At 53.3% G+C, this 23,262-nt stretch overlaps 9 protein-coding genes across 9 annotated transcripts; 4 read left to right on the top strand and 5 right to left on the bottom strand.

Moving 5' to 3' along the window:
* Nucleotides 1-745: 745 nt before the first annotated feature.
* E0L32_009898 (uncharacterized protein) lies at nucleotides 746-2,134 on the top strand (the record flags this gene model as incomplete). The annotated part of the gene is made up of 1 exon (XM_031144911.1): nucleotides 746-2,134. One exon carries the CDS (start codon nucleotides 746-748, stop codon nucleotides 2,132-2,134), a length of 1,389 nt encoding a protein of 462 aa, XP_030990420.1.
* Nucleotides 2,135-2,430: 296 nt separating this feature from the next.
* On the bottom strand, nucleotides 2,431-4,717 carry E0L32_009897 (uncharacterized protein; the record flags this gene model as incomplete). The annotated part of the gene is made up of 5 exons (XM_031144910.1): nucleotides 2,431-2,557; nucleotides 2,626-2,954; nucleotides 3,026-3,270; nucleotides 3,328-3,867; nucleotides 3,934-4,717. 5 exons carry the CDS (start codon nucleotides 4,715-4,717, stop codon nucleotides 2,431-2,433), a joined length of 2,025 nt encoding a protein of 674 aa, XP_030990419.1.
* A 913-nt stretch (nucleotides 4,718-5,630) lies between these two features.
* Nucleotides 5,631-6,736, bottom strand: E0L32_009896 (uncharacterized protein; the record flags this gene model as incomplete). Its single annotated transcript, XM_031144909.1, has 3 exons — nucleotides 5,631-6,074; nucleotides 6,142-6,517; nucleotides 6,573-6,736. The coding sequence occupies 3 exons, from the start codon at nucleotides 6,734-6,736 to the stop codon at nucleotides 5,631-5,633; spliced, it is 984 nt and encodes a 327-aa protein (XP_030990418.1).
* Nucleotides 6,737-7,174: 438 nt separating this feature from the next.
* On the bottom strand, nucleotides 7,175-8,156 carry E0L32_009895 (uncharacterized protein; the record flags this gene model as incomplete). Its single annotated transcript, XM_031144908.1, has 2 exons — nucleotides 7,175-8,034; nucleotides 8,099-8,156. The coding sequence occupies 2 exons, from the start codon at nucleotides 8,154-8,156 to the stop codon at nucleotides 7,175-7,177; spliced, it is 918 nt and encodes a 305-aa protein (XP_030990417.1).
* A 1,365-nt stretch (nucleotides 8,157-9,521) lies between these two features.
* On the top strand, nucleotides 9,522-10,670 carry E0L32_009894 (uncharacterized protein; the record flags this gene model as incomplete). Its single annotated transcript, XM_031144906.1, has 3 exons — nucleotides 9,522-9,629; nucleotides 9,718-10,125; nucleotides 10,200-10,670. The coding sequence occupies 3 exons, from the start codon at nucleotides 9,522-9,524 to the stop codon at nucleotides 10,668-10,670; spliced, it is 987 nt and encodes a 328-aa protein (XP_030990416.1).
* Nucleotides 10,671-11,448: 778 nt separating this feature from the next.
* Nucleotides 11,449-13,019, bottom strand: E0L32_009893 (uncharacterized protein; the record flags this gene model as incomplete). Its single annotated transcript, XM_031144905.1, has 3 exons — nucleotides 11,449-12,058; nucleotides 12,248-12,470; nucleotides 12,530-13,019. The coding sequence occupies 3 exons, from the start codon at nucleotides 13,017-13,019 to the stop codon at nucleotides 11,449-11,451; spliced, it is 1,323 nt and encodes a 440-aa protein (XP_030990415.1).
* Nucleotides 13,020-14,126: 1,107 nt separating this feature from the next.
* Nucleotides 14,127-15,737, bottom strand: E0L32_009892 (uncharacterized protein; the record flags this gene model as incomplete). Its single annotated transcript, XM_031144904.1, has 5 exons — nucleotides 14,127-14,457; nucleotides 14,522-15,189; nucleotides 15,261-15,336; nucleotides 15,393-15,435; nucleotides 15,497-15,737. The coding sequence occupies 5 exons, from the start codon at nucleotides 15,735-15,737 to the stop codon at nucleotides 14,127-14,129; spliced, it is 1,359 nt and encodes a 452-aa protein (XP_030990414.1).
* Nucleotides 15,738-17,758: 2,021 nt separating this feature from the next.
* On the top strand, nucleotides 17,759-19,485 carry E0L32_009891 (uncharacterized protein; the record flags this gene model as incomplete). The annotated part of the gene is made up of 8 exons (XM_031144903.1): nucleotides 17,759-17,857; nucleotides 17,908-18,043; nucleotides 18,092-18,273; nucleotides 18,329-18,365; nucleotides 18,430-18,883; nucleotides 18,955-19,022; nucleotides 19,076-19,117; nucleotides 19,190-19,485. 8 exons carry the CDS (start codon nucleotides 17,759-17,761, stop codon nucleotides 19,483-19,485), a joined length of 1,314 nt encoding a protein of 437 aa, XP_030990413.1.
* A 2,377-nt stretch (nucleotides 19,486-21,862) lies between these two features.
* On the top strand, nucleotides 21,863-23,203 carry E0L32_009890 (uncharacterized protein; the record flags this gene model as incomplete). Its single annotated transcript, XM_031144902.1, has 1 exon — nucleotides 21,863-23,203. The coding sequence occupies one exon, from the start codon at nucleotides 21,863-21,865 to the stop codon at nucleotides 23,201-23,203; it is 1,341 nt and encodes a 446-aa protein (XP_030990412.1).
* Between the last annotated feature and the right edge of the window lie 59 nt (nucleotides 23,204-23,262).

Below are 23,262 nucleotides of genomic sequence, written 5' to 3'. Positions count from 1 at the left end.
GCCCCCCCCCCCCCCCCCCCCCCCCCGGGCCACCTCTGGACCACCAAAATCGCCAATATTCAGAAATTGTTATTTAATTATAGAAAGATACTTATAGCTTATAAGTTTTATCATTAAATAGCTTATTACTTATAGTATTTTTAAAAAGTATTAAAAGAAGTCTAATTATTATATAGAGACTAAATTCTTAAAAATAAAAACTTTTTTTATTTTTAATAGTTTTACTAAGAAATTATATAGAAAAATGTTAAAAGTCTTTTTTAAAATATCTTATTAAGAAAAGTTAATAAAAATATTTTAAAAATTTATTTTATTTAATTATATAAGTTATTTATAAAATAAATTATTAGATTATCTCTATATAATTTATATTAATAAGATTTTTAAAGAGCTAAAATTTACTAGTAAAAATAGAAAAAAAAGTAGATAAAAGTACTAAAAATAATAATATCTTTATAATAGAATTAGATATAATTTTATCCTTTATATATAATTATATTTAATTTATAAGGGACTTATTGATACTATTTTTAATTTTATAACTATTTTATCTATTAAGATAGTAATATTATAGGGTTAGGGTTTAATATAGGAAAAGTCCACTTTTAGATGGTCCGGAGGGGGGGTGGTCCAAGATGTGGGCCTCCGACTTACCTACCAAAAAATAATACAAGGCAAAGCCACCCAGCTGTCCTTCTCAATCCTCTCTAGGCTAGCCTTTATCGCATCTTCTACCTACAACACCATGGCTCCGCAACATCCTATCGAACCATCATCTCCTTTTCAGGATGATGAGAATGCGGAATTATTTTCTGCAGTGTCATCTGTGCTCAAGAAGGAGGAGTTACCTCGCCTTGGAAGCACCGTGCTGCGGCGCCGCATGGGCTTGCAGGGCCCATTCACAAGCACGAAACCTGCGGTCGGCGAGCCCATGTACGGCTCTTTTCATGTCATCTTCCCTCTCATCTTCGCGGACGGCCTTCGATGGGCCGTAAAGATCCCGATCAATGGCACAGCAGCATCCTGGGACGCGGCATCTGCTTCAGCTTTGGTCTCCGAGGCCAAGACGATGCGCCTGCTCAAGCGAGAGACCACCATTCCCTTACCTGACGTTCTGGACTTCTCCTCAACCGTTGAGAACCCTCTTCAATGTCCTTATATCATTCTGTCATTTATCGATGGGAAGCCATTATACAACGTCTGGTTTTCAAATCGACTCAAAGGCGACAACCCTGAAACCACCCATCTACGCCGCGTTCGTGCCCTTGAAACTATCGCCTCGGCAATGCTACAGATGAACAAATTTTCTTTCCAGGCCTGGGGCTCTCCTCGCTTTGATGAGGCCGGAGACATCTCAGATATCGGGCCGCTGCGCACAGTAGATGAGAAAGCGATGCTCGATCGATGGTTCATCCATAAAGATCCCGATGATAGCCCGATATACGTCCAAGTTCCTACATCTGGCAACCCCTCTGCATACTACTCTCACATGCTTGATCTCCACCCTGGCCAAAGTCCTTTCCTGAAGGGCGTTGAGTTGCTTCTTCGTCAACTTATCAGCTGGATCCCCGAGCCCGACGGGATGGATCCCTTCGTTCTCAACCACCCCGATTACGATATTCAGAACTTCATCGTCTCGGACGAAGGCGAACTCGTGGGGGTCATTGACTGGGATGGCGTTGCGGCCACGCCTCGTACTCTCGGCAATGAACGATATCCCGGGTGGCTCACGCGCGACTGGGACCCAGCCATGTACGGATGGACAGAAGCTATGGAGTCAGGAGAGGAGCCTGAAGGTGTCTGGGAAGACTCTCCTGAGACTCTGAGGCGCTATCGTGTCATCTACGACAATATAATGGCAAGGAACCGTGCGGAGAGTGGCCACAGCCCCGGGCCTAATTTCTGCCGAATGTCCCTCGTAACAGACAATCTCGCCATCGCGGCAGACAACCCTCGGTGCCGAGATGCGATCCTACGGAAAATGGTGCACGAAATATGGGTCGCAGCGGGAGAAGATTCAGAGCCACAGTTCCTGGACCTGGTTGAAATGTTTGCTGATGAGGACGTGGACGTGGCTGTGTTGGAGACATTGCGGCATGGGTTTGCCGCTCTGCTGACCAAGGAGGGTTTATAAGATGTGGTCATATAGGGACGGTGATTCTTTTCTAGCGTTTTCCAGGCTTTTTCAAAGCATAACATACATGCTACTATCACCCAGCGTTCATGCGTCAAGCATCAACACTTCCGGATGACCATGAATACGTAGCTCCAGTCAAGGTGCGATTGGTCAACTAACTTTATCTCGTTACAAAAGTTGTAGCCCATCTACCTGCCATCACTGTCTTACAGCCTTACTGTCTTCCTCAAACTTTTGTTCTGTCTCTTGGTTAGGTCAGCTGGGGCCTTTAGCATTCCATATTATTCTTCGCCTCAGACTCCAACATGTGAAGTTTTGCGCTCCGCAAACACACTCTCCGAGCGCATCCGAGCCTCGGCCTGAGCTACCGCATGCTCCCAATCCGAATTGTAAAGATAGACAAGTTCAAGTGCAGAGACCCTATGACAGTGTTCAGTATGATTAATCTGCAGAGGTGATCGTGAGTGAATATGGTATAAAGGACTCACACCACTAAGCCCGACGTCAACCCAGCCCACAAGCCGCTCAACTTCCAGCCAAGGACGAACGCAGTCGACAGCGACACCGGAAGTGCCACAACGTAGTACGAGAACAGGTTGGCGTAGCCTCCGATAGCCTGTCTGCCGACGCCACGCAGGATGCCGTGCGACACAGCGGCGAGGGCGTCAAAGATCTGCATGACCGCGCAGACTAGGATGACCTGCGCGACGATCTCGACGACTTCGCTGTCATCTGTAAAGACGCGCGGGAGATGGTACCGCAGAGAAGCAAAGATGGTCAGGTTGAAAAGTCCTACTAGGAAACCTGCGATCACGGCCTAGTATCGACCAGGAGGTGTCAGCAATGGGATGGGGAGGATGATACATTAGTATGATTTGGACTACATACCACTTTTGCTGTCTTTCGAGCTGCCTCACTGAGGTGCGCCCCGATGAGGTTGGCGACTCGGGTGGAGGTCGCGATGGCCAGTGGGAAAGGGATATTGAACGAGGTCGATGTCACGGTGACAAGCACGCTCTGCGCTGCAAGCTGCGCTGTGCCAAATTGGCCAGCCGAAATGGTCAGGATCTCCAGCACAGAGAACTGAGCCTCAATCATTATCATCCCCGGTAAGGCAAGTTTGATCATGGGACCTTCAATGTTGCACTCAATTAGCCAGCATCACTCACGAAATCACAGGCCCTGCTTACCCCAATTTGTAAAAGCCTTCTTGCTGAACCCCTTCCAGCACTCCGAACCTTCGAAGAGTCGCACGTAGATAGCGAGCAGGACGGGCAGCAGGTTCTGCGTCACAGCCATGGCAGTTGCGGCTCCGGCAAAGTGCCAGCCAAACTTGAAGACAAAGAGCCAGTTCTGAAGAAAGCTCAATGGCGCGCCGATGAGCAGGGTGTATGTCGTCGCGTGAAACAGGCCTTGTGACTGCACAAAGCGCTTCCCACTCTCGAACGCCGCGACACCAGGCATACCGAGAATCAGCACACGTAAATACAAGGCGGCGAGAGATGCCGTCTCGGCATCTGGAACGAGGCGTGTCAGGATCGGTTCGGAGAACCACCAGAGAATAGCAATGGGGACCATCAGCGCCCAGAGAATCCAGGTCATGCGTTGTGCTTGGAGCCCGACCACGTGTTTGTGGCCTGAGCCGTAAGCTTGTGCACACAAGGTGTCGAGTGCTGTAGCAAGGCCTTGAACGGGAACATATGCGGTGATACTAGCTGTCATTGTTGCCACTATAATATGAATGAGTTCTTTAATATTCCATAACCAAGAACTCGATGGCCAAGGCCAAGACTCACAGTTAACAGCAGCAAGCTCAACCATGCCGAGACGGCCGACGGTAAGGACGCTCGCAATGGTGACCGAGTAGTGCAGGAGGAACGTCACTATCAGTGGAGCGGCATATTTGACGAGCGTCATGGCCTCTCGCTGCCAGGTTGTCTTGATGATATGGGCGGCGACGGCCTCCTCCCACCGCTCGTGAACAATTTCGACAGCCGGCGTAGTGGGCGTCAGTGCTCCCGCATCTCCTTCGGCCCGGTGTAGCAATGGAGTCGTCTCGTATGCAACTTCTGCAAAAGCCGGAGCTGGTTCCTCATGGTCGCGGACCTTGGTACTGAAGAGGCCCCGGTACATGCGGTCAACAACGCTACCCCTTCGCCATTCGTGCGATGGCTTTGAAGGAATGATGTCATTGTCTCGAAGGAGATCAACTTCGGCACGGAAGGAATCCGCCACTTCGTGAGGATTGGGTACATGAACATCCATTCCCGGAAGGGGGATCGTGGAATAGCCGGACCCGAAGGCCACCCCCGTTGGATGGAAAGCCAGTCTCACATCTGCCGGCTCGTGGTCGGGAGGGGTATCAACAGACTCTTCTTGTGGCTCATCATCGTCGGAAGAAGAGCAGTCCTCGATATCGTGGTTCAGAATTTCCTGGGCAATTGGGGCGGTAGAAATGAAAGAGGGAGGCAAATGAAGGCTCGATGGGATGATATCCGGCATGATGGAATGGCGGCGGCCACGACCACTGGGAACGATGTCCACGGCCGTGGAGCCGTGTTCGGATTCGGATGCAGGCATTGCGAATGGGGTGTTCGCTGGTAAGTTTTCCTATTGCCCAAGAGAGCCGCACTTTGTGCAATATTTGAAAAACTGAAAGACATAGCTTCCAATTTAAAGAGGAAACACCCAGATAAAGAAGGATCAAAGATGGACTGGACAACGGCGCCGCTATGCCAGCGCGGAAAGAATGCCCCGGCATCGTACAAAGTGAGTAACCAAGTAGACAGCCTTGATGACAAGCGACATCATCTCCGCCATTCGTTGGGACAAGCTGGTGGCACAAGAGATAACGGTGAGTGAAAAGGTGGTGTACGAACTGGGAGATAACCGGTCAAGATGGCGAATCACAATCGAGGACTAGCAACGCAGAGCAGTGACGCCATCCTGGCCTAACCACCCATTCCTTGATTTCCTTACTATTTTAGCTCTGATGCAGCTGTTCCCTCCCAGCGTTGTTTGATGGCGCTGAAATGTTCGCCTCTTTGCATGCATGAGGTGCTGAACACGGGGGAGGCTTGACTGGCGGAGGGTGCCGTGGCGGGAGCTTGTGCGTTAGCGGTGCTGCACAGTTGTCACCGAGATGCCTAGTCGCACACCTTTGCGGCCACGCTGATCCCGCCGATCACGACGGGCTCTAACCCCAGAGATAACCAACCCACCAAGTTCATGAATGGGGTTGTGTAGCGAGTGGCGGGATTTGGCATTTACCAGGGTTCTGTGGGGTGAGACACATATGCAGATGTTGATGATGAAATTAATATGATGAAATCTGGGTCGTTGCTGTTACCGCCGGGACTAGATGCACACTACCTCCTGAGCTATCGTCAAGAATAGGACATTGTCAAATGGATCCGTTATGTTGAGTGGCGATGTACCTTCTTACCCACGCTGCGAGTTCGCCCCAGCCACCACCGGTGACCTTGACCTAGCACTACGGAGCTGCTCCATCCAGACCACTGTGCAGCTTGTAGCCAAACTTCACACTCGGGTCATTAAATCGGGCCTTGCAGTCCAGTCGTTCAATCTTGTCGAGGTCCTCTTGGTCAAGGGTAATCAGCCCCGCCTCCGCATTCTCCCTGATCTGCCACTCTATTGTGCTCTTTGGGATCACGGAGCGCCCATTCTGAATCGCCCAGGCGAGCGCGATCTGGATCGCCGACCGGCCGTGTTTCTTCGCGACTTCGAGCATGACCGGGTGGTGGACTAGGCGGGTCATCCTCGCACTATCCTTCGCCCTTGATGCTTCACTATAGAAAGGGTTCAGATTCGCGCAGGGGCTGAACTGGACGATGCGAATGCCCTTCTCGTTCAGCCAGCTGGCAAACTCGGGTTGCTGCAAGTACGGGTGCATCTCCATTTGGTGAACGGCTGGAACCTATGGAGCCCTAGGTGAGTGGTATGGACGACACATAGGGCAGCTTTGAAACGAGTTGCTCACATACCACGCTCCCTTCTTCTAGGAGTCGCTCGATCTCGGCCTTGCTGAAGTTGGATACCCCAATGGCTCTCGCCTTGCCTGCTTTTACGAGCATTTCCATCGCCCTCCACGTGTCGACGAAGTGTATCGACGGCTCCGGGATCAACTTGCCATTCTCATCGAAGGGTAGCAGCTCTGGACCCCGTTTGAAGGCACACGGGAAGTGCATTAAGTACAGATCGACGTAATCGGTACCCAGAGCCTTCAAGGACTCATCAAGCGCAGGTTCCACATCATCCGGGTGATGCGCGTTGTTCCAGAGCTTGGTGGTGAGAAAGATCTCTTCCCGAGGGACGCCACTGCGTCTTATACCCCGACCGACCTGCCTTTCGGTACCATAGCTATGCGTTCGTGTTAGTGCAAGCCACGAAGGGGATTAAAAGTTGAGCGGCATACAAATACGCCGTGTCTATATGGCGGTAGCCGCATTTCAACGCCGTGTAGACCGCCGTTTCCTGTTCGTCAGGATCTTGGAATGTACCCAGCCCGAGCGCAGGCATGATATAGCCATTGTTCAATTCAAGGACTTTGCCTTTGTATCGGGCCAGTCTGGTAGACATGGTGACGGCAGGGGGGTATGAAGGTGGTATCAAGTCGATTGGAAAGACGTGCAGCTTGAACTACTGCACGGTGCTTGGTTGGGGAGGACAGCAGCAGATTGGGAGTGGACGGGTTGCGAGAACATAGACCACATCCTCCCGTCATACTTCTTCGTGTTTGGGAAGTTGCTTACGTCCTCGTTGCTTACATCCTTGTACTTTATGGCCTCGCATTTCATGTCTTTGTGAAATGCGAGGACAACCTGGTGATGGAGCACGTCATTGGACGCCGAGCACTGCTCACATCCAAGTCTCCGGGGCAGAGCTCATGTAAGCGGGCACGGTACTCAGGAGGACCAACCGATATCCATCAAGTGATCGAGATGTCTAGTGGTACGTACAGATGGCTATCACCGAGATATATTTTGATCTTCTTCTCGGCGGACTCGCGATTCCGACCTACGCAATAGACATCTTCATCCCGCCGTTGGCACAGACGACACTGCCCGTGGTCCAGCCGGCCTCGGCGCTGCAGAGCATGTCGATGGTCCCCGCGATCTCGTCGGTAAACCCGGGCCGGCGGCCGCCCATGGCCTCGCGGACGAGCGTGTCAAACTTGTCTTCGGACCAGGCGCCCGCGCGGGCCTTGACCTCGGGCTCGCCGTGGTACTCGGCCAGCGGCGTGCTGTCGCAGTAGGGCTGGTTGATGTCCCAGAACGCCTTGCCGGCCTCGGCGTACATGTCGCCCCAGGCGGGACCCGGGTTCACGGCGTTGACGGTGGCGCGGGCGGCCAGCTCGCGGCTCCAGCTGCGGGTCATGGCCTCGACGGCCGCCTTGGTGCCGGCGTAGACGGACTGGCCCTGGTAGCCGATGGAGGACGAGACGCTGGACACGTTGACGATCCTTCCGGAGCGGTCTCGGGGCAGGTACGGAGCGAGAGCCTGCGTGAGGAGCAGAGGGGCCAGGACGTTTACGCTGTAGACGCGGTTGAACTCGGCCTCGTCGATGGGGCCCAGATTGGTGTCGTTCAACTGCTGGTTCGACGACACGCCGGCGTTGTTGATGAGGATGTCGACCCGGAACCCGGAGTTGGGTGTGGCGTAGGAAGCGAAGAACTCCTTTGCGGCATCGAGCACTTTCTCGACTGCGGTTCCGGCGTGCTGCAGGTTAGCCTGTACGTAGGAGCACTGGACTTGGTGCTTCAATGATAGCTCGGTGCAGAGTGCTACAGTTCGCTCGGTGGACTTGTCCGAGGTGTAGACGATTAAGACGTTGCAACCCTTGGCAGCGAGCCTTCTAACAACAGCCTCGCCGATCCCTTAGGGGGAGATAGGCGTTAGCACAGTTGATAAATCCTGCGTCCGAAGTGGAAGGTTTCTGACCTCTTGATCCTCCCGTCACGATGCCCAGCTTGCCTTTATAGGGCTGAAATGATGTCATATTTGTGAATCTGGGCAGTAGGCACTTGTGCTTCAAAGCCGCAAGTGTTGCGTTGCGCTGATGGCCTTGTCAACCCAAGAGGTGAGTCGTATTGGCACCCGCGATCTCGGACTTGATGCTCATGTGAGGTTTACTTCCCACGACCAACTCAACGACGGGATGTCTCTGGCCAAGGCGGGGTTGGGAGCCACAGTGTCCCGCTACTTGACGGAGTCGCCCCGCGATGTCGGTGCTCGGCGTGGCGCGGAATGGCCGAAAGAGGAAGTCCGCGATTTCATGTTGCTCGTGGTCAAGCAGGTGAGGTTCTGCTCTCAAAAGAAACTCCCATTTTCCAACATTCCATTTCACCTGGGATGTGTCTCCAGACAGAGCTGGTGCTCATGGTACGGATATCACCTCAACAGACAGTGTACGAATAATCATAGCATTTACAGTCTGAGCTCACCCCCCACACCCATCCCTTCGACCAGACTTTGCCCATACACGCCAAGACACCCTTTCCCCTTTTCCCCTTATTAACAACGGCTCGCTTCCTTGTGCGCCTACGCACCACCAATGACGATCGGCGCCACTGGTCGCATCTGCTTTGCCGTTGAGCTACTTGTATTATGTGCTGAACGTCATGCTCCCAGAGCTGCGTGCATTTGATGCCATCGTATTTCCTAGCACTAGACTACGGTGCACCTGCACCATGGGAAGCGCTGAAAGACCTGACACCTTGTCTGCGACAGGTTGTGATAGGTTGAGAGTGCTGATACTCCCCGTGGCGCATGTCAGAAGCTCCTGGTCTGGTTCATTCTTGATAAGCTTAAATAAATGAGGGACGTCAATCTAACTACCTAAAGTAATTTCTTCTTATCTACAACAATGAAATTGTAAAATGGCTAAAATGATGCAGGTGGCTGCCCATGTGGGCCAATCCAGTTCCAAAGGGGCAGTGTGTCTTCTGCACTTGGTGAAAAAATTCAGAGGCGTGAGAACCCTCATCCATTGCCATTGATGGACAGACCCTTGGACCCTGGGCCCTTGTTTTTTAGCCGCTGATTTAGGGCTGGTGGGACCCCTCAACCCCTATTTCTTGTCCCCGATCTGACATTTTACTGTACAAACCAAGAACGCCAAGTCACACTAGGTGCGCCAACGCCGCCTGTGCCTTCCTCGGAGTCGAAATTACACAACCGAGTAGGGATCTTTTTTCTCTTCCGGGGCAATTCTGTCATCATGGCCTCCCCCACACGCCTGTACCTGGCTCTCTTTCCTTTCATGTGTCTGCTCGCCCAGCCTGAAGAGCCACCGTCGCGCTCTTCGCGGTCAAGCACACGCACAGCGACAAGGTCAACCAACATCCGAGTCTCATCGTGAACCATGGCGAACCTCAGGTGTGCTGTGCCCCCAAACTATTTGCGGTTTGGGGTAGTCGCCCTGGTTCTCGTCCTTCTCGGTCTCTGGAGCCAGGCCTCCTTTCCCGGCGTCGTGAGTCTCCCACCTCCCTGCGCAAACTGTCCCAGCAGTCTCATCGCGCCTGTTCTTGCGGCAGTCAATTGACAAACTCCATAATTAGCCCGACAGTACAGTCTCTCGAATTAAGAGTTCGTGGCAGTCGGTAAAAGGCGACCCCTTGCGCCCGCTCGTCGTCTACGTCTACGCCGAGAACGACACCGCACGTCCCAACCTGGAGTTCTTCGTCAAGCAGGGCCTGCACGCTAATGCAGACTTCCTCTTCGTTTTCAACGGCGAGACCAACATGACCCAAGTCATACCCGATCACCCGAACGTGCGGATCAAGCAGCGCGACAACACCTGCTACGACCTCGGCACCCTGGGCGAGGTGCTCCAGGAGGATGACCTGTGGAAAAAGTACAAGCGCTTCATCACCATGAACGCCAGCGTTCGGGGGCCTTTTCTACCCGTCTGGAGTCAGGCATGCTGGACAGACCTCTTCCTCGGGAGGATCACAGACAAGGTCAAGGTATGGCTTCGGACTTCCCCCGCTTCTTTTGGGGTTTCGAGTCGTGCAGCTATCGGCTAACCAGGCAATTTCAGCTCGTCGGTACGACAGTGAACTGCGCTCCCAAGAACCACGTCCAGTCCATGGTCTGGGCGACTGACGACGTGGGCATGGGCATCCTCCTCGACCCCAAACTCGCCTACACCTCCACCGACGACGAGTGGGGGACCAAGGACGACCCCGTCGGGCTGAGCGGCTGCTACAACGAGTTCAAGAAGGCGGTACACTCCGAGGTCGGCAGCACAGGTCTCATCCTGTCGCAGGGATACGAGGTGGATGTCATGATGACTTCGTTCTCGACGGAGAAGGGCATCAGGGAGTACTGCCGGTCGATCGAGGGCGTCTACGACGTCCAGTACGACAAGCACTACTTTGGCATCAACCTCCACCCCTACGAGACGGTCTTTTACAAGACCAACCGCGGCATCGACCCCACCGTCGTCGACAGGTTCACCGAGTGGCAGACGAAGCGCGGGTTCAGCAGTTGGGAGCTTTGCAAGCGGTGATGATGAATTTTTATAGAACGACGCATCTGATGGTGTAGGGCGCATGTGAGAATTATGTGCATTTGGGGTCGCATTAATTGCCGCGCATTGAAGCAAGCCTCGAATTGTTGTAGTACGCGGCATGGCAGTATCTTGGAACGCGGTGTCGGAAATCCTGCCGCCAGAGTTATGTTTAATATACCCCATCCTCGACTTACTTGTTAACATCAAGCTTCCATCATGTCTGACTGCCTGGGAAGGATTTGGTGCCGGCTTTGGTCAGTCCAGGATCGGTGTTCCCGCCTCTGAAAATGTTTGCTGCAAAGCTTACCCCCAGGCCGAACTCCGGCCCGGGCGATGCAGGGGCTACGGGGATCTTGCGCCAATGACTCGAGGCAGGGCCCCCTTTAATGATGCCAAAACATCAAAATAGGGTTATTTGGAGCGAACATTTGCGGGTGCATCCGCGAACAGCGCAACCAATTGGGGTGTGATCTGCATCACGGATGACTTGAGCAGCCCCAGCTGGCCCTGACCGCCACCGTAACGACCCCAATCAACGGGCGCCAGCACGAGATGACGGCAGAAGCGTCTGCTCATGCTATTGCCATTTTTAGAGCCGTGCGAGAACCCTTGGAGTCTCAAGGGACCATTGAATAGGATAAAAGGCCCCTTGACTCACTGAGCTTCAAAGGCACCCGTCTTCCGTTCTCATCCCCCAAACCCACCCCTTTGGAGTAAGACCTGCCATCTCAAGATGGGATTGTTCAAGAGAAAACCGAAGAATGACAATGCGCCCTCATTCAGCGACCCGGTCGTCACATACAACATCACGCAGTCCCTGAGCGGCAAACTGACCGTGTCGCCGACCCCGTCCTCCTACCAGCCGTACAGCATCACGCTCGCCAAGCAGAAGGGACGCCGCGACGCCATCAAAGTGGCCGTACACCACTCCTCCCCCGCCGACGGCAGTAATCAGTCGCCGCTCTCGAGTGGCGGCGAAGACGTCGGGCACTGCCTGATACACGTCGTCAGGGGCAGGTTCCTCGACTGCCGCCTGGGCGACGGCACCGAGGTGCGGATCAAGCGCGACGGGCGCCGCTCTTCGGCGTCGTACGGCCTCGAGACCGTGGGCGGCGGGCACCGGGGGTACCGGGGGTACCGGTGGGCCCACGACGACGAGGCCCTGGGCTCGGCGGACAGGCTCCTGAAGCTCGAGGACGCGGACGGCAGCGTGGTGGCGCGCTTCGGCGGCGCCGACGCCGGGATGTCGGAGTTCGGAGTGCTGGAGATCTACGACGCGCGGGCGGCCGGGGACCAGGTCCTGTGCGGGCTGCTCGTCATGACGGGCGTGTGCGTGTATGCCAGGGAGGAGCGGAGCAGGGAGAGGAGGAGGAGGGTGAATGATGCTGTCGGGAACATTAGCAACTGGGGAGGCTTGCTGGCTCTGGGTGCATGAGCGTCTGTTTACTTGGATATGTTCTATACCCACATCCTCGCCCTTGCCACGCTGAGAGGTTCACTATTTCCTATGCTGTGCTATGCTATGCTAATTGTACTCGGGCATCGAGCCTTATGCCTCTTTCTGCTCCTTCCACCTCGGACTGTTCTTGAGGAGCATTGTGGTATGCGGGACACCAAAGAAGTCGGTCTCGCCAACGGTTTCGAACCCGCAGGTGTGGTACAGTCTCACGCCGGCCGGGGTGCCGACCAACCAAGCGTCTTTTGCTTGACTGGCCGCTTCGTCCACCCCCCACTGCATCAGCTGCTTGCCGATGCCTTTGCGGTGATGCGCCGGATCTACGCAGAGGAAGGCGAGATCTAACAACCTCGGCGTTAGCGGATATCCCCTTCCAGCGGGTTTCGAAGGAAGGTCTTACAGTAGGCATCATCCTTCCCCTCCTCACCAAGCACCTCGATGGCCATCTTCTCCATCAGCTTCTTGACCTTGGCGAACAGCTCCATGTCGACGCACTTGATCGACCGCTCGTACGCCTCGACCCCGACGAGCTCCTTGGCCCGCTCCTCGAAGCCCTCCTTTGTCTCCTCGTCCAGCTCCCACTCGCCCTTGGGGAGGTCCCACATGTTGAACCCGACGACCACCTCTCCTTCTTGTCCTCCCCCCTCGCCGCCGTCCCCGTCCCCGCCCTTCTCGACGGCCACGAAGATCGCCGCCGAGGGGTCGTGGATCCGCCTCGCCATGCGGAACTTGCGGCACGTGATCTGCGTCGTGAGCTCGTCCTGCTCCGTGGAGGCCAGGCGCGCCGGGTAGATGGCGCTGGAGATGGCGTCGCCCATGAAGCAGGCCGCGTTGATGCGGGCGATGGCGTCGAGGTCGGCCGGCGTGGCCCGGCGGATGTGGATGGGCATGATGGATGATGTCCTTTCCGTCTCGGTCTCTGGCGCTGGGGTTTTTTTTTGTATGGAGAATGAATGCGGTGGCGGGGAAACGAGGGCTCAAAGTTGTGAGGGGGGAACTACGGGGGCGGAGGGGGAGAAGCTTGACAGTGATAAGCTTTTCAATTGAGCTATGCGATGCGTCTGCCTGGATGAATTCGACACATCGTCGTCAAGACTTATGTCGGGGGCCTGGAGGTGGATACCGGAGAACGGGGCACTAGGCCGCGAAAGGCAGGCCGTTGCGTCAAGCCCATAAGATACCTAGGTAAAATGTGTCGAATCTTGGGCGTGAGGCGGGGCTTGGCGCCGCGTGGCTATTCATCGAAATGCTGCAAGTCAGACAGGGCCGGTGACTCATCCGGAAGTGCTTTCGGACTTCGCGATAACGCTCAACCGGTGTTTCGGCATGACTACCGGCATCACGAGATTAGGAAGGTATGATTGGGAATGGTGCATCGCTGGGAAGGCTAATACCAGGCGGGGGGGGGGGGGACTATTTACCAGTTGTTGTCTCCGTTGGCAGAGGCTTTTTAAATCTGTGCTCTGTGTATAACAATTCGAAACCAGTTCTGAGTACTTCATATCAACCAACAGGATAAACTTGGCTCTAGTAAATATACATATTCAGTTACCTCTCTCTTTGGCCCCCTTCCTCTCTTCCCCCCCGTTTCTCTAAGAAGAGAAGTACCTGCTCATCAATTGTTATGACCTGAGGTTTTGGTGCATCTATTCCCCTATCTATTCAATAAGCTGGTCCTCGGTCTCCCTAGTAGGTACAAGCCAAGTACCACTGTAAATTAGACACAGTTGAAGAGACACAATGAACACAAGGCAAATACACACTTGGTAAGAATTTATCTGGATTTCTCACTCCTGGAACCCAAAGCCAATCTAGACGCAGTCTACGAATGATCATACCTCGTGCATATTCATGAGAATCATGGAAAGCCTTGCCAATCACGAAGAACCATGACAGTTATGTGGGTTTTAAAAGATAATACGGTGAATTTATACATTGAAGAATAATACTGAGCTAGAATGTGCTTGGCCGTGATCGAAATCCTTGAACACATTTGTTTACCAGCCGCCGCCAGCCTTCTTGAAACCAGGGTACTTCTCGGCGTTGTAGTCGAACCAGTTGGTGCCGTTGACAGACAGGTCGCCGTAGACGGGGCAGGCGAGAGCTCCAATCACGGGCTCGATGGCGGCAAAGATGAGGTCGGTGACCGGCTTCAGGGTTGCATAGATCGAGGAGAGGGCATTGGGAGAGACGGTCTTGACAGCATTGAGGGCAAAGCAGATCAGGTTGTTACCCTGCAGGAGGTTCTCCGCGTTAAGGACACCGCCCGCCAAATCGTTCAGGTTGATGCCGACGAAGGTGTTGACGCCGTTGGTGTTTCCACCGATGCTGTGAACACTGTTGTTAGCATCTTGCATGAGGTCACGGCGAGCGAGCTTCATTCTTCACGTACCTCAGAGTCTCAGGCGCGCTGTAGGTAATGATATCGAGGGCGTTAGCGAGGATCCCGTAGTCGGTGAAGTGGCGGCGGTAGAAGTTCTCGGGGATGCGCTCGTGGCCGACAATGTAGGTCATGTTGTCCTCAGGGCCATAGACGGAGAAGAAGCTCTTGAGGTTCTCCTTGTTGAGTCTGCCCTCGTCGGGGTACTCGGCAGAGCGATTGGCAACAAGGCGCGCCGTGAAAGAGTACGGGCTAGCGCGGACGAGCCAACCAGAAGCAGGGCCAAACCAAGCAAACGGGTTCACGGCGATGGTCTGGTGCCAGCGGTTCTTGTTGTGCTCGTACAGCACCTCAATGCTGTAGTTGGGGTCCTCAGCGTCCTTCTGCAGGTTGTACAGGTCCATGAAGTAGCTCATGTTCATGTTGTTGTTGTCGCCAATGGGGTCGTAGAGGTCACCGCGAGTCGGGCTGCCGTCGACCTCAAAGAAGGGGTGGCAGCCGTCGAGGCCACGGGGAGTGCCGAGCAGGCCGAGGAGGTTGTTGTTCATGAACTTTGACCAACCGCCCTGTGAGACGGAGATCAGGTCACCTCCCAGGACGACACCAAGGGTCGTGAGGACAGCCGAGATATCGGGCGCCATACCCCACACCTTGGCCACAGCCGTGACGTACTGAGTCCACTGATCTTGTTGTTAGCATCGTACGTATAACTGTCAAATGTACGGGCATAGGCCCTTTCAGGTCAACTCACTGTGGCCACACCGTTACGAGGCAGATAGTTGTGATTTGCCAACGTGTTGAGACCAGGGCAAAGTCCGCGGACGTCACTATCGCGAACATTAGTCGATTGATCGAAAATTTGCAAGTGATTTTGATGACTCACCCGGCCTCCCAGTTGGGAGGTTTGAACTCGTGATCTCCGTGAACTGCAAGTGTTGATCGTCAATCAATGTCCTACCACGCAAGCTGTTAAAGAGCCACACATACCATCCACCAGCTGCTTCACCGGGTCAAACGGAATGTCTCTCTTGCCCAGGAAAGGGCAGTCAGGCGCCTGCGAAGCGTACTTCCGGATAACATCAGGGCTAATGATGTTGTGATAGTCTACGTCCCCTCTGGCGCCGAACTTGAAGGCATTGAGAGGAATCGGAGTGTCGGGGTCGATGTGAGGCAGGGCTGCGGCCTGCTTGGCGAGCAGGGCCACCGAACAAAAGGTAAAAGGCTTCATGTTGTTATTCACGACCGTCACACGCCTGTCTGTCTATCTGGGGCGAGACGAGCGTGGCAGAACACAAGCTTGGGGGAGTAAATGAGTGTGATGAAGATGCACAGAGAAAAGAGCGACTGCGAATGACAGAGCTTCTTTTAGTCATTGGACGTTGAGGAATGGCTCATCTTTATACGCCAATAGCATCCCGCGATGTTTCTGTCCGCATCATCAGGGCTGTGACATGCATGCCTGCTTCGCAAATTATCATCGCCGTCTTTCGACATCCCCGAGTGGATACGACAGCAAGACTGGGAAAGGACTCGGCATATCGGCCTCTGAATCCCTCTGTCAGCGTTTGACAGGTCGGCCCACACCTCCATACCAGGCTCTCTCAATCATTTCCAGGAGATATGTGCGGGTGGTACCGCTGCTGGGGGGGGGGTCAGAACATCTCCAAATCGGGTCGCGCCAAGACATGGCATTTGCCATCCGCGAGCGGGGAAGACAGATATGTCGCCGCCTCTCCCGTCGAGTGCCCGTGTGCTTGGTACTCGTTGGTACCTACCCTCACCGCCCCATCCTCTCCTAGTTGTCCCTATCCGGCACACCCTGCAGGTTGGATGGAGATTGGAGCCCAGGGGTGAAAGACACCGGTGGAGTCCGGTTTCTGCATTTCTTGCTTTTGAGAGGCTTCCCTGGTCTATGAACTGCTTCGGCAACCTTCTCAAAGAGGGAATTGATCGGTGTGGAAAATTTCAGAGTTGCGTCTGCTGGTTTGTCTCTTGCAGCTTGCATGGCCACCACGCCCTCTCTGTTCTTTCCCTCCTTTTCCCCTCTCCCTTTGTGGGCGTCTGGAGGGCTCTCATCCAGTCCCCAATATTGGAAACACATGAGCGAGCAATGGACTGTTGAGCTTTTTCGCCCCCAAGCAAGCCAGAACACGATACCTAGTCCCACGACTACGACAGTAGAATTATCGTAAGCTTGACAAGCGTATTTCCTCATCACAGTTCGCACTCTTCGGATTGGTTCGTGTAACAGGGGAGGTGTCAGTGTGACTAGCAGGGGACCCCGGGTAAAAGACTGCAAGCCGGGCAGCCTAGACAGGGGCATGATTACCACTGTTTCAACTGTAATTGAGCGAAGGCGTCACTGACAGGCCCCCCTGGCCACAGAGAAGCGCCTCTTGCCGCGAATCCCTTCGTGTCAGCCGCCTCTAGTCTAACGGTCTCGCCCAGGATTTACCTAGGGCTACGGTCATCCATAAATGCCGATCTGCACTGCCTCTCGTGCTGGCCGGGTATCTTGGTTACTACGTACGCCATTGGGCTCCTCAACAAAGGGTCCTGTATTCTTCGAAAAGTTTTCTCCAAACCCCTGCTATTGTGAAGTGGACTCGTCTCGCCCCCAAAGAACTAGCACTAAGCCCTAGTCTATAACACTGAAGCCCTATCGGTCAGGGTTAGGGACCCGGGACGGTGGCCTACTGATTCAGAATGCAGAGAAGACTTCCATTGGTGATCTTCCATCAACGTTGGTCGTCTTGGAAGGCTACCGCCGATCTTTGGTACCAGCTGTCGGGATTTTATGTCCCCCCAACCTAGCCTTCATCTTACTCCTCAATGCCAGATAGTCGGGCCAAGGCCGTTCGCCCTGCGGAGGATTCGTGAGATACGGTATATCCAGGACAAGGGGCCTACACGCAAGTCGGTAACCTCCGTACGAGGTGAAGAGGAAGAAAGACATGTTAGAATGCCGCCGTCGAGTCTGGCTATCACTTGAAGGATTTAGGTAGTATTTGTGGGCAGGTTTTGTCGATCGCAAGCTCACCGACAACGTTCTGTTTCAGAGCATTTAACAGTCCTGTCACTCCTTGAAGGCACTCAGGGGCTTGAAGTCATCTCATTTGACTTGAGATGCCACCAACGCATATATCAAATCGAGACTGACCCTGCTGGGACGTGCCTCTTTTGTTCTTCCCTCTGTCCACTCATTGCATCTTGGAGTCTGCACTTGCCGATATTGTTCGTTGACTCAACATGCGTTTTCTATCCGTCTCTTTGGTCCTTAGTGGGTTGACCACTTTGGTGTACGCAGCGGGGTTCGCCGAGCTCGCTGCTCAGTTGCCTGCATGCGGTGTACGTTGGCCGTGCAATCCCTCCAATGTCGATACTAACTGTCTCCCCAGCTCCAATGTGTTTCTGAGTCGGTGCCAAAATCACCATGCGAACTCACGAATTCAACATGTCTTTGTGTCGATCCGACATTCCTCGGCCTGACGCAAGCGTGCGTGGCTAAGAGCTGCTCGGTGAAGGAAACATTGAGTATGGTTGCCGAATCGGCACGTAGTGTAACATGCTAACTTCGTCAAGCCATGGTTCGAATTCAAAATGTTGCATGTGGCGTCCCGGTCAAGAGCCAACAAACCCGGTTCAAAATCCACGCGATCGCTGCTTGTGTCTTGGCCGAGATTTGTGTTATCCTGAGGATCTTTTCAAAAGTTCATATTCACGGGAAGCTTGGGGCCGATGACTACTTCATCATCATTGCGGGAGTAAGCATCCTATGGTAGCCCATGCCTCATTTCAAACACGCTCACAGCCTCATAGTGTGCGACTGTTCCGTACCTATATCTGCACTGCACATGTAAGTAACCCCGGAAGGACATCTTTTGGATGCAATATGGGATAAGACTACTAACATTGAGTAGTGGCCGACCTCGGTTTTGGTTTACATATCTGGGATATCCAGCCTTTCGACAATCTGTACCGACTGCTACAATACTTCTGGCTCGACGAGATGATGTACAGTATTCATCTGTACAGCACCAAATTGTCCATTCTTTGCTTCCTTTGGGGTATCTTCCCGGCCCGTTCATTCAGGAGAATGGTTCTAGCCATGGGGATATTCACGATTATGAGCTTTGTTGCCACGGTACTCACAACTGGACTTCAGTGCCTACCTGCCTCTTACAACTGGACTAGTTGGGATGGCGAACACACGGGTCGTTGCAACGATCTCAACATACAGACATACGCTTTCGGTGCAATCAACATGGTTTGCGACATTTTGATCCTGCTTATGCCTTTGCCGGAGCTCTACAAGTTGCAGGTCAAGAGCCGTCAAAGAATCCAGCTGTTCGTCATCTTTAGTCTCGGAACCATGTCAGTCAAGCACTCAAGCTCGCCTCGTCCGTAACATTCTTGAGTTGTCCTGAGCTAACCTTTGGCAATAGTGTCACCGTCTTCAGCATTATTCGTCTACCATTCCTGGTAAATCTTGGAAAGACAACGAACCCGACATGTGAGTGCTATGGAACATGTATGCATGAGCTACATTACTGATATTCTGCGCAGGGGACTACGTCGAGGTTACTATCTGGTCTGTTTGGGAAACTGGTGAGTCACAACCACCCCGAGGCATAGACCAAGAGTGTGCGTTTCAGAATCCACTGACGGAATTCATTCCAGAACTTGGTATGGTTTGTGCCAGCTTGCCTGCGATCCGACACCTTTTCAAGCATTTCTTCCCAAATGCCATGCAGACTATCGCCGCCAAGATGACATCGGCCTTGAGCAGCAATCGCACAGGCCAGGAGAAAAGCGGCAACTGGAGTGCGAGCAACAGCCGCAAAGATCGATCCATCAACCGCGACAACAAGGCATACTATGAGCTGGACGAGCGGTCTCTAATTGGTAAAGGCGCGGGAGGTACATCCTTTGCCAGTGCAACTGCCGTCAAAGCCTCAGCTTCGAACTGCTCCTAAGCCAGCAAACTTTACGGCACATTGCGAGTCAGGGACTTGCGCAGATTCGGTACTTTTTTTTCTTTTTGGTGTTGTATAAGGATGTATCTGCTATGTTGTATTCTACCTGTTCCTGTTTCCTGGATTCTATTTAGCACCCACCAGCAAGTAACAATTTTGATCGCCCTTTCACCGCCAGTCAAACTCACGAGGCTCATCACAGCAAGAGCGACCTCAACTTTGCCGTGTACACTGCCGGCCAGCCGTTGACCCATCTTTGGTCATCACCCCTGTGTCTTGAAAGACCGGTAATTGATCGGCAGTGCATTACTACCTTTGTAACCCCAGAACAGGCTAACTTTACCAGGGTTGATCGCCAGCACCAGCACGTCAAATTAAACTTCAAGGTTCCCGCTGCACGGGCCGGGCGGGCCTGTCTCTCTCCATAGGAGGTCAAATTCCTACCCTTGTTCTTCAACGGCGGTCAACTGGGGCTAGCCTTGTGCGCCAAGCCCAGGCACAGAGGTACATCCCTGAAGTTTCTGGCCGTCTCCATCCTCGTAAAAAGCCACGGTGCATGAAGAATCTCGCCCCCGTTGTTTGAGTCTTTTGCAGATCCCTGGGAGCCATCCCTATCGGGCCTAGTTGTACGAGCTAATGTCTGCAATGGGTCATGGCACCTTTACGAGGGTGTGTGGCTAAGGAACAGAAAGCGAATGCAGATCCGTGGGGGCTATTACTTTCTACATCCGACTATCCTACCGGGCGGATGAATCATCGTGCATGAGGAACAGCCTGGACGATGGCCTTCCTGCGTGTCACGACTTGTCCGAGTACATTTGCATGCTGAAATCTGATAATATGCAAGCGTTTCGAACAAGCATGAAGTTTCATTTTCTGATACTACCAAATTCGAGCATGTAGAACACACTCCGCACGAGCTTGCTAAGCGCTGACTGTGGATCGCAGACATGGGGTAGATGCGCCTGGTGTTCGATCTAGTAATAATTCGCGACCATGCTCATAACGGATGTCGGGTGCCAGCAGATGGTGGATGGCATCAAGGTACATGGGTGTCAACGCCCCGAGACCCCTTCGCAAAGGGACAGGGAGGGTGGGCTCGCGCAAGGAAGTGAGTGCCCTGTTCAAACGTTGCCGGGGTAGGCGCCGACAAACAGGCCGCAGGACAGGGGCCAGAGGTCCCCGGGCACCAGTGTACTTGGACTTTGAGGAAAGTCTAGACGAGAACCGATGGGGCTATGATCCATCCCGATACTTGCAGGCTGCAGCACGACACCGTCCCAAGCACATACTGATGTCTTGCCGTTCTGCTTTCCTTTCACGCTTCCCAAGAGAAAGAGTTCGTACTGGGTCTTCGTGAATAGAGCATTGCTTATATTTAAACATTGTAGTGATCGAATAATATCTCATGTAGGATCAACATGATAAAGAAGCACAATGCCATGACGATCCGTGACTTGATCCGGTCGAGATGTTCCGGCCAGGGTTCGGTGATCTACCATGGTGGTCCCCGGCTCAGAAATCCCAACAACACTCCAGCCCCCGAGATTCCAGACTCGCTACTACTCGCTCATACCGGTGCAAGACCCAACCTACGGACTAACCTTGTGGGTGTCCCCTGTGGATTCCCTTCTGTGAAATGATTCGGTCCAAAGACTCAGTCGGTCTTGGCCGACATTGATCACCAGAAGATCTTCCCAACACAGAACAGAGTGTCGTCTTGCCTTGTTTGGGACCCTCGTAGCAAGTCAAGGGATTGCCAAATGAAGGACAATGAGCCGGGTGTAGTGAGATTGAGAGACTGTCTCGGACTATCGAAGTACGAGGATATTCTCCTCCGAATCGGTCTGGATATGGAAGATGCCAACCTTCTGGATGATCACAATCTTCATGTGCCTATGAGGCTATTCCAGGTCAGCCGCCCAAGGAAAATATGGCCCGAAGTACACATGATTTGTTGACAAGGCTAACGACTTTCAAGCCTGGCTGGTCTGTTGGTCCCGCATGCGTGGATCGGTGAGAGGTGCTAATATGCGATCGTCATCATCCAGTCTTTTCTTATCTCGGCGTCGGTGGTTGGGTGACAACAAAACCTGCAGTTCGATGAGCCCAATTGGTCCCACTCACGTACGAAGCAGCCAGAAGCAGGCGTGATGATCGTGTCATGCGAGGAAAGGAGACTCTGGACGCTTCAGGGGGATGTCCCGGCGAAGCCGTTGGCCACATCTACAAACATCTCTTAATTTCGCTGTCAAATGTTCCTGTGCCGTAGATGCATCCTTCCTGGTCTCTGCCACGTGTGATAGCACCCTCGATGCCACCACGCCTTTTGATTCGTACAGTCCTTACCACTCGTTAATGCCCAACAAACTCCAACATGCTGTCAGAGCCTGCAAGGGTAGCCTTCTCGCAGAAATCTGAAGCCCCGTCGCTCGTTCGTTTGTACAGGTTCCTGTCTTCAGAGTACCGCATTCTTTTCACACTCTGCTTTCTGGCAAACCTCGCGGGCGTGGTCATATTTCTTTGGCAATGGGTGCTTTACGGGAAGCCAAACGAGGCCACTTGTGCTTTGGCGACGTCTATCAACCTTACAGTATCAATCGTCATTCGAGAAGAGCACATCGTGAACGCACTCTACTGCATCTTCACCGCCATTCCGAAAACACAACCGCTCTGGATCCGACGAAGAGCCGGCAAGATCTATCATCTCGGCGGGCTACATAGCGGATGTGGCGTGGCGGCAACATTTTGGTTCGTCTTTCTCTCTATCGAGAAGTCGGTTTCTTTCAGCAATGAAACAAACAGAGATGCTACAAAATGGTGCCACATCCTTGTAGTGTATATGCTCGACCTCTTGTTGGTAGCAATCGTCGTGATGGCATATCCCGCTATCCGCGCTAAATTGCACAACGCATTCGAGCTCGTCCATCGGCTGGCAGGCTGGTCCTGCCTTAGCCTTTTGTGGTGTCTGACCGTGCTGGATGTCTCGATTACCACGCCGTCGGATGAGTCTCTGGGTATCGCTCTCTTGAGCAGCGTTAACTTCTGGCTCGTCCTTATTTCGACTTGCAGCGTGATCTCGACCTGGTTGAACTGTCGGAAGTTATCTGTCCGGTCCGAGAGGCTCTCTTCGCATGCGTTGCGAATGTTCTTCAGCTACACCGACCCTCAGCCAGGTACCACAATTCGACTCTCATCTCGGCCGCTACTTGAGTGGCATGCGTTTGCCACGGTGAAGAATCCGGATGAGCCAGGCTTCTCGGTTGTCATCTCGAACGCCGGAGACTGGACTAAAAGGATAATCAACCAACCTCCCCACCAGATCTGGGCTCGACGCACTCCTACCTGTGGCGTGTTGCGGATCGCGCCCATGTTTAACAGTATAGTGCTCGTTGCTACAGGTTCTGGCATCGCACCCTGTCTTCCTGTCATAATGGCACAGCAAACCCGCATCACCTTGTTTTGGTCGACCCGGGATCCTCTTGAGACGTATGGGCCGGAGATTGCGTCGATCGTCTTAGGGCTCGGAAAAGACGCACACATTCACAATACCTCGACGATGGGGCGGCCGAACACTCTTCCAACCGTGATGGACCTTTACAAGCGGACAGCGAGCGAAGCCGTGATTGTCATTTCCAATCCGAAATTGACCATCGACCTCGTATTGGACTTGGAGATGCTGGGAGTGCCAGCCTTTGGCCCCATCTGGGATTCTTGAGTGGTAGTGGCATATCATTAAAGCAGGAAGCATCGCATTAACAGTATTCATCCCGGGTG

This window comes from Thyridium curvatum (assembly GCF_004353045.1).
Source record: "Thyridium curvatum strain D216 chromosome Unknown NODE_75_length_202845_cov_76.514972, whole genome shotgun sequence".
Lineage (NCBI taxonomy): Eukaryota > Fungi > Ascomycota > Sordariomycetes > Thyridiales > Thyridiaceae > Thyridium > Thyridium curvatum.
The sequence above is the reverse complement of the archived record's forward strand: the minus strand, read 5'-3'. Positions and strand labels throughout refer to the sequence as shown.